The following is a 9,588-nucleotide window of genomic DNA, read 5'->3' as shown; positions in this document are numbered from 1 at the left end:
AGATATGCCAGACATTCTGGAGGGATCTGGCTCCCTGACACCACCATGAGATGGACTCTTCAGCTGACCTGTAGCCGTACTTATTTAAAAAGTATGTATTATCAGTTATGAGGTCTTAACTTTTGAAGCAATGGGAGGCTAAGAGTCTAAGACAATGGGGCTAAGCATATTGCAATAGAGCTATTCTTTGTTTTGCTTTTTTTCTGCTTATTCTTTTTTGTTCGGCCTTTTCTCCTGTTTGTGGACAAGTAGCAGAAGTAAAGAAGTCTCTGTGCACTTGAAAATGAACTTATAGTACAGTAGCATGAGTGTGAAAGGCACACTTAATGCAATGCAATGCAATGTGATGGCTGCTCTGCTTGCAAGGGCCCAGGGTCTTAGAGGGTCCTGCCTTCTATATCACATGTCACAGAGTCATGGTTGCTGCTGCTCTAATGATGTCATATCTTTTTTCCCTCTCTCTCTCTCTCTCTGATCTCTTTCAGCCTTTCCCCAGAAACCAATGACTATATTGTAAGGGGCGAGTGTGGCCTACCAATTAATGGGCGCATCAGTCACAGATGGCTTCTGTTTAACCTAGGCCCAGACAGCTGTGCCCGACAGAACCCTCCATACTCCAATCCTGATTGGCTCTGCCTCACAGCTCCCCTTCACTGATTGGACCGCGCGTCAAAAAAAAAAAAAAAAGAGAAAGTGGCCAGACCCTTCCCGCTCAGGCACCGTCCGATTGGTGTTGGGGGGCAGTAGGGGGCCTGCGCTGCGCCGAGCTGAGGAATCGGATTGGCCGTCTCTGTCTGCGGGTGGGCTGGGGAGTGAGATGCGGATTGGAGGATGTCGGGGGACTGGGATGAAGACATGTGCAGGAAGGTGTTGGTGCTGGTGGAGGAGCTGTGCTTCAAGTTCCCCGAGGGCCACAGCCAGAGCGAGCCCTGCCAGGAGTTCTACCACATCATGAGGGGCGGCAGCCGGCGCCAGGACACGGGTAAGCGCTCACCAGCACGTTGGCACACATGCCCAGACGCTCGCTCTCTCTCTCTCTCTCTCTCTCTCTCTCTCTCTCTCTCTCTCTCTCTCTTTCTCTCACACACACACACACACACACGTGTGTGCGGGCATTCACACATATACAAACATACGCACGCACACGCACGCACGCACACGCATACAGTATGCACACACGCACACACACACACATGCACGCATAAACAAGCATACACACGCATATGCACACACGCACTGCATTTGTATTCATCCACTTAGCTAGGCCCTTTTATCACGAGGGATTCACAGGTAAGGCGAGGTGAGCCTTTCACCGTGATGTGTGGTCCCCACGTATCGAACCCCTGACCTTGACGTTGTTAGCATCTTGTTGTACAGGAACACATGGCGTGGGGGAGGGGAAGAGGGAGCGCGTGGGCTGGGGGCAGTGAAGTAGCCTTCGACGCTGCAGCGCCATGCTCATTTAATGCGTGGCTTCCGCAGATGAGAAAGAAACGCGTTCTTCAGAACTCACATGTTCGCAGCTCTGGGGTGTTATAACAGAGGGCAGACGAGTCAGAGCATTCATTAAAAAAGACAACAGAAAATGGCAGGGACAAAGAGAGAGAGAGAGAGAGAGAGAGAGAGAGAGAGAGAGAGAGAGAGAGAGCTCCAAATTTAGATCCATGGGCCTGTGCGGAGCAGCATCTGTCCAGAGGCACAATGGCGCCTAGCGTTAGCAGAGCAACGCCGCTACTATCGCAGCACTTGGTGGCGGATTACGTGTCAAGAAGTCACAGTTTTGTATTCACCGACTGTAAGCCACTCCAGAAAAGCATCTTCGACATGACAAAATGTGTAATGGGCTTAATTCTCCCAGATGCTGAAGAGGGGCAGTCATTAGAGCCCCCCCCCCCCCTCTTCCCTCTTCTCCCTCCCCCCTCCATTTTTTGGTGACAGAAGTGGGGGAAGCGTCCATTAAGTTGCCAGCGGATTGGAAACATTGGGGAATTATTTGCCTCGAGCCGAGAATTGACAGCGGCAGAATTGGATGCCAGCGCGTGTGCCACATCAGCCAACGTGTGTCACGCCTGAGCCTCCTTTCATTTGCTCCCCTCATTCGTCCTCTCTCTCTCCATCTCTCTCTCTCTCCATCTCTCTCAGCATCTCACTTGCTCTCTCTCTCTCTCTCTCTCTCTCTTGGGGAAGGGCCAGTAGGCTTTGGTACAATGTCATCTCGAAGCTGTTGAAATACAGAATTAATGTGTCACTTACAAAAAACAAGGCAAGAGACATTTTTGCATTACACCCGTAAAGACATACATGCAGTCCTATGCAAAACTAATTCCCTTGTCTTGGAGCCATTTTGTAACACTTTTACAGAATCACCCTTTTGATATTCCTAAATTTCCCCTTTTGATATTCCTAAATTTCACACATTTGTGACATCATACATAACAACATAGTAACATAATTTAGTTTTTTTTATTATGAATTATCCAACATAATTCAATGTTGAATTGATTAACTCAACTCACTCAAAAAATACAGCAAAACATCTGATACAGATGATTATAGCCATAATAATTCACGCAGTGTGATTTACAAAGCAATGATACAGTTAATCGGCCTCGTAGAGCTACTGCATACTGGAGGTATTCAAGGTTTTTAAATGCTCGGCTGTACCGCCCTATTTTTATCGCCTTGCTGAACACCAGGGTAAGTGAAATCATCCAACAACAACAACAAAAACAAATGGGGGTTGGGGGGGTGGTGGAGGGGGGCGAGGGGTGTGATGGGGTGGGGTGAAGCCAGGGCATGAAAAAAAGAGTGATGAACATTGTGTAGTTAGGCGGAGTAGTGGCGAGCCATATGCTCGGGAGTGTGTCAGAGAGGGACGCGCTGAGATTTAAGGCGGTGTGAACCGGCGAGGAACGCTCTCGCTCTCTCTCTCTCTCTCTCTCTCTCTCTCTCTCTTTCACTCTCTCTCTCTCTCTCTCTCTCTCTCTCTCTCGCTCTCTCTCTCTCTCTCTCCGCCTCGGAGCTACTTAGAGCTGCGACGGCTCAGCGTGGACCATATGGAGCGCTGCTGCGCAGAGGTGAGTTTGGCCCTGGATACTGTAATGTAGAAGAGGAGGAAAGGGGGGATGGGGAGCGAGAGAGAGAGAGAGAGAGAGAGAGAGAGAGAGAGAGAGAGAGAGAGAGAGAGAGAGAGAGAGAGAGAGAGGGAAGAAAAAAAAAACGACACAGATTTCAGTCTGTGCATTTTATCCCTGCCAGGGAAGAAAGGAGGGGATTGGTGGTGGTGGTGGTGGTGTGTGTGTTTTGGAGTGGGAGGGGGGGTTAGTGGTGGTAGGGGTGTAGTTGAGGCAGATCCTACCAGAGGTAGAGGGAATTCTTTTTCGGGGCGAGCTTTCTATGCGGAACGAGGGGGGGATCAAGGAAGGATCTGCTCGAATCACAAGATTCCCTTCGGAGGGCCGAAGCGCGCACTTTAGATGTCTCCCACTGTTTCCCCAACCCGGATCAGCATCATTCTGTCGGCACCCCACCGAACGGGTCTTGGGATTTCTATCGAGTAAGCCCGGATGATTGGCAGGCTCTGATTGGCATAACAGCCTCTTGGGTCTCCCGGCAGGGGAGCGCCGACGGTGGTGGGTTGGGTCGGTTTGTCTTGGGGTGGGGAACGCTGCAACAGGGGGGGAGCTGGATCAGGTGTTCATTGGCAGAGCAATTACAGCCATCCAAACACACAACCCCCCTCCACCCCCCCATCACCTCTTCGCCCCATCTTTGTTTTCCTGCCATTGATCAGTGCATTAACCTCTCGCGTCTCAAAACCACTCCTACATTCAGTTCCCTCGCTCCATCAATGTCTGGGCGTTTACTCTTAGGCTCCACCTCGTGTTCTTCCATTGCTGTCACACATATACACACACACACACACACACACACATACAGATGCGCGCACACACACACACACACACACACACACACACACACACACACATTGAATTTCTTGAATTTCTTGAATTTCCCCTTGGGGATCAATAAAGTATCTATCTATCTATCTATCTATCTATCTATCTACATACATGTGCATCTCTATTCACCTCTTCATCTGCCTCTCCATGCCTCTTTCTTCTCCTCCTCCTCCTCTTCTCCTGCCCTCTCCTCTGTGTGGCTGCGGAGCTGTGTGGAGGAGAGACTATATTAACCCCTCTCGGGTGGGATGGAGCCGCCTCTCCTTGGCGAGCCGTAGGGGAGTGAATACGTTTATCTTGACCAGTCAGCCAGTGTGTCACTTTCAACATGTAGGCTAATCTGTTACCTCTGCACACCTGCCCCACCACCACCGCCCCCAGCAATCTTACACACACACGCGCTCGCGCGCACACACACACACACACATACACCCACACACGCACACACACACACACACACAGAGAGACCTTCTCCCGTCGGCTGGCTGCCACCCCTTCCCCATCTCACAGTGTCACCTGGTTCTCACCCCCTCCCCTCTCCTTTCCCTCTCCCCTCACTTTCTCAAACAAACATATAAACACACACACACACACACACACACACACACACACACACACACATACATACACACACGCACACGCACACAAACACAGACACACACACACACACACACACACACACACACACACAGACATACAAAGACATACACACACACATATACACACACACTACCTTATTCTCCCCCCTTGCTACCTAGCCACTCTCACTCCGCCTCACCCCCCACTCCCCTGCCGGCTTTCCTCCTACCCCTTGCTGCTTTCCGACTTCCTCTTCCCATCTTTCATTCCTCTTCTCTCTCTCTCTGTCACTCTCCCTTTCTTTCCATCTGCGTCTTGTTCTTCACAGTGACAGATCAATGCCCCCCCCCCCCACCACCACCTCACCACCCCCCCCACACACACACACACCCACCCCCACACCCCACACCCCTCCCTTCCTGGTGTGCTCTCTGATCATATCTTTTGAACAAGTGCTGATTAATGACATACACACACTAATGAATAATTCACCAAAAGAGAAGGGGCGGGGTGGAAGAAAAACAGAGCAGGAGGAAGAGAGAGAGAGAGGGAGAGAGAGAGAGAGGAAGAGAGAGAGAGAGGAAGAGAGAGAAGAGGAGAGAGGAGAGGGTGGGGGGAAGAAGTGAGGGAGAGGAAAGACAGGAGACTGGAGGGATGAAAGGAGGCATGAGAGACTGGGATGGGGAGAGAGAGAGAGAGGGAGGGAGTGAGAGAGAGAGGGAGTAAGAGAGAGAAGAGACAAGGGGAGAAACAGAGCAACATCAGAACGGCGAAGAAGAGGGAGAATCTGGCAGAGAACAGACGAGACACACACACACACACACACAGAGGGACGACGCAGACAGACAGAGATTTGGGTACACAGAAATACAGCCAAGAAAAACAGACAGAGAACAAACTGACAGACAGACATGAGGTGTAAATGTGAAAGCAGGGGAAACACAAACACGAGGTTTGATAAAAAAATGCACAAAATCATCATCCCATCCTCCTTGCAACACCCCCCCCCCCCCCCCAGCACCACACACACACACACACACACACACTATTGCATATGGGTTTTGTCTGAACTTAAGCTCTGTTGTTCCAAGGCGCTCATTTTCCTTTCAGATTTGTGAAGCGTGATTTGTTGATGTTGTTTATTTGTTGGGCTGCCTAATCTCTCATTCGTGAGTAAAAAGGGGTGCTGTCACACCCTTTGTGTGTCTTTGGCGGTTTGGAGAAAATGTGAGTCAGGACAAAAGGACTCATTCCCCCGAAGGCTGGCTTTAGCCAATCGTCAGCCCGCCCCACAGTCTCCGTAGCGTTGCTGTCGTGAATGGCTGTCATTTTATAGCCATGAATCGTGACGAGTAAAGTTGAGACATTCTGAACTGCGACATTTCGTGACCTTTCTCGCTGACAACAAAATTGTGGCTCTGTTGTAAACATCGGCGGCTGGTTGCCACTTAAAACGATTTGGAGGTCAGGTGTGATTTTCAAACGTTTTTTTTTTTTCCTTCCGGTGACTGCTTCAATGAGTTTTTCAGCTTCAACATGATTTTCTTATCATCTTTTTTCACCTGCTGTGGATTCATGTTGGGAAAATGGGATTTTTCAGGGCCCTTCTCCTCAGCTATAGTTGTTACCAACTGCCAAGGAGCGCCCTTGGAAAACATGGAGCAGATGTACCAAATTCCGCATAGTATTTCACAAACAAATGTGAATTTCCTCCTTTCGGTCTTGAATCCTTTGTAGCTCGTGCAGGAGGCTCAACCAAAGCACCAGGCTCAGCTCCACCATCTTCAGAAGCCTGCGTTGTCAAGCATTGTCTGTGTAATTACATGATCTGAGATAGATGACAGAGAGACAGACAGCTTGACAGATAGGCCTGTTGTGCCGGCGTGATTGGCAGTCCTCCGCCCGGTACTTCGACGCATCGGCAAGATCGGCTCAGCTCTCGGCTCGGCTCGACGCCGGAACGGAATATTTAGCCCCGTTATTCATCGATGATTCATTCGTGCTTTCCCCCTCGGAAAGCGTCATTAAGTCCTCAGCGTGATGGAAGGCCCAGGCAGAAAAAGGAAGAGGCTTAAACGCTTTTTAGAGGACTTTTTTGTGAGGCATTGTTTGGCGTTATTGTCAGGTTTTTCCTCTCCCTCCCTCCAAAACCCACTGCCGAACCGCCCCCCTCCCCTCCCCTCACATACCCCCCCCCTCCCTTTGAGGAATAAACCAATTCGATGATCATTTTAAACCCTGCTTTCAGACAGTGGCACGGTGCAAAGCTGTTTGCGAGAGACAGCATAAATTCCCTCTCTCTAGGGGGTGTTTTTTCCCCTTTATATCACTCCCCCCCCCCTTTCCCGTTCGCTCCTTTCTTCTGTAAATTCTCTTTTCACCCACCATCATTAAGATGTCTCACTCCGCGTCTCACACTCTCATTCACTCCGCAGGTTTGTTGCCACGTCTCCGTCTTGTCGTATCGCCTTAGCTCCAGCTCGCCTCCACTCCTTCCCTCTCCGTCCGTCCGTCTTTTTTCTAACGCAGCTCCCTGTTTAGGGATCCACATCGTTTTGATTTGTTTGTTGTCGGCAAACGTAATTTGTTTCGATAGCGGCACCGAGAGCGTAACCGGGGCCAAATGTGATGAGGGGGGGGGGGCTGAGACATGATAGGCCCTGAAGGAACAGCTCGGTTCGGGCCAGCACCGGTAACTGCTGCAGAGAGAGAGAATGTCAGCTCAGTCCATGTGGGCTGATGGCATGGTGCAATTCGCTAATGTGTGTGCGGAGGAGGGCCGGGGGGTGGGGTGGGCAGGGGCTGGCTCCATGCAAACTTAATGAGAATGAGGGTTTGCTTTTACACGTTTAAAGCTTTGCGAGGAGGAAGAATTGTTTTTAGCTCCTCATTCCTGCGTTCGTTTTGATTTTTTCTCTCTCTCCCCCCTCTCTCCTTTTTTTTCCGAACATGCAGAGCTCTAACACTGGCGAAGCGTCGGGCTATTTTGAATCCGTCATGACATTCTGCTTTCATGGTTTGTTTGTGCTGAAAGGAAGTAAAGCTGTAATGTATGAGATGTGCCACAGGAGGTGAGCTTAGTGGGTTGTCTTTTTCTTTTTTTCCAGAGCCACATCAGTCAGGCAGACAGACAGGCGCAGGGGAGAGAGGGAGGCCTAGATTTCCTCCCTCCCCGTCACCCTGAACTCTCACCTCAGGGCCCAGTGACTCACGCCACTTCATTAGAACTCTCGCCCGCCACGGGGGACCCTCAATACGTTAATTACCGCTTTTGTGCCGACGGGGTCTTTCCAAACATGCAATCTCGCCTGACCCCTCCCCCCTCGTTTTTCTTATCACTGTCACAGCATCTCCCCTTTATTTCTTCTCTCTCTCTCTCTCCCTCTCTCTCTCCCTCTCTCTCTATTACATCTTCCTCTTTCTCTATCTCCCATACCTCCTCTCTTTGTCTCTCTCTCACTCTTTCTCTCTCTTGCTGAAATAAAAATTCAAAGTAGTTTTATTGGCACGACAGCTCATACACAGTGTTGCCAAAGCAGAGCTTTACATTAAAACTCTCTCTCATTCTCTCTCTCTCTCTCTCTCTTTTCTCTCTCCCTCGCTTTCTCTCCCTCCCTTCCAGACATCTCGGTGAGCCTCCTCTCGGTCATCGTGACCTTCTGCGGCATCGTCCTGCTCTCCGTCTCGCTCTTCGTCTCCTGGAAGCTCTGCTGGTTGCCGTGGCGCGACAACGGCGGGTTGAGCCTGACGGCGGGCCTGTTGCCGGGCGGCGCCGGCGCCGGTGGCCTGGGCTGCGGTGGCGGCGGCTCCTCGCTGTTGCCGCCGCTCCTGCAGCGCAAGGACACGCACTCGTCCTCCTCGCTCTACCCGTCCCTGTCGCAGCCGGCCCAGCACCACCCGCACTTCTCCGACCTGATGGGGGTGGAGACCAGCGGCGGTGTCGGCGGCGTCGGCGGTGGGCCCGGCGGCCCGGGTGGGGGGCTGGTGGTGGGGGGAGTGGTCGGCGGGCCTCAGGAGACCCAGGAGAGCTCCTACCTGGATATGGACTCCTACCCCAACAACGCCGGTGAGTCGAGTCGCCACGCCACGGCTCTGCCAGTTTAGTAGTAGTGCCCCACAGTTTAAAGAGACTGTAGGTTTTAAAGTTTCATTATCTTGCACAGATTGAAAATACATTATGACGAAAAAACAGTGAAAGTGAAAAAATGAAGGTAAGCAATGCAGTGCAGGGGGAGGCAGAAAGCCCAACAGTCTTATTTGGAACCTCTATCAAATAATAATAAAAAGAATGTCATCATATTAAACAAAGTTTAACATTAAAGGTTGTATCAGCGATAGCAGGCCCAAACATAAATGATCACATTCATAATCTTTCCTCTAGATCCGCTAGCTGCCCCCCCCCCCCCCCCCCCCCCCCATAACCAGGCTGTTAAAAACTGTCTCTGTAGGCAGCCTAGGCTCCGAGATCTGTACACAAAAACAATTGGTGCTACCGACCACTCAAAACCAAAATAAGTTCCAATCACCAACAGGGGGTGGGTGTTGTGGGGTTTTGCTTTAAGAAATGCACGTTATTGATCTTTTTTTTCATGATGCATGAAAAACACGGAAGGGAGGGGCGAGCGAGCTCAGTTTGTTTGGGATCTTGCTTCAAACACCCTACAGAAGTGACGTCACCCGCAATCGCTGATACAACCTTCAACATAGTTAAAATAGTATGGCTAGACCTCCTGTGAGTGATACAGTAGTAAAGCGTTTAGTCACAAAAATGACAAATGATGTAGTCAAAAAGCAATACACAGACAACAATACATGCAAAGCAGGTTGCAAAGCAGCAGTTAAATTATCTTTTAAACATCTTTTGTTTTGTATAGAGGAGCAGTTTTTTGCCAGAAGAGAAATGCTGTTCCATTACTTGGCGCCCCTTAATCTTATAGAAAATTGTCCTCTACTAGTAAGGCCTTTTGTAGGTGAGATTGGCGAGTTGAATAAGAATGAATCTGTCAATTAGCTATAAAATAGCTGAAATGATCATGCTCAGTTCCTG

At 50.2% G+C, this 9,588-nt stretch overlaps 1 protein-coding gene across 1 annotated transcript in view; it reads left to right on the top strand.

The window, feature by feature from the left end:
- syt3 (synaptotagmin III) overlaps positions 1–9,588 on the top strand; it is a 24,706-nt gene continuing 15,118 nt past the window's right edge. The window contains exons 1-3 of the mRNA XM_062530906.1: positions 1–91; positions 486–982; positions 8,164–8,607. Of these exons, the coding sequence (XP_062386890.1) occupies positions 832–982; positions 8,164–8,607 (595 nt within the window). The 5' untranslated portion in view covers positions 1–91; positions 486–831. The remainder of the gene's footprint in view (positions 92–485; positions 983–8,163; positions 8,608–9,588) is intronic.

The sequence above is a fragment of the Sardina pilchardus genome, chromosome 3, assembly GCF_963854185.1.
Source record: "Sardina pilchardus chromosome 3, fSarPil1.1, whole genome shotgun sequence".
Classification (NCBI taxonomy): domain Eukaryota; kingdom Metazoa; phylum Chordata; class Actinopteri; order Clupeiformes; family Clupeidae; genus Sardina; species Sardina pilchardus.
The sequence above is the reverse complement of the archived record's forward strand: the minus strand, read 5'-3'. Positions and strand labels throughout refer to the sequence as shown.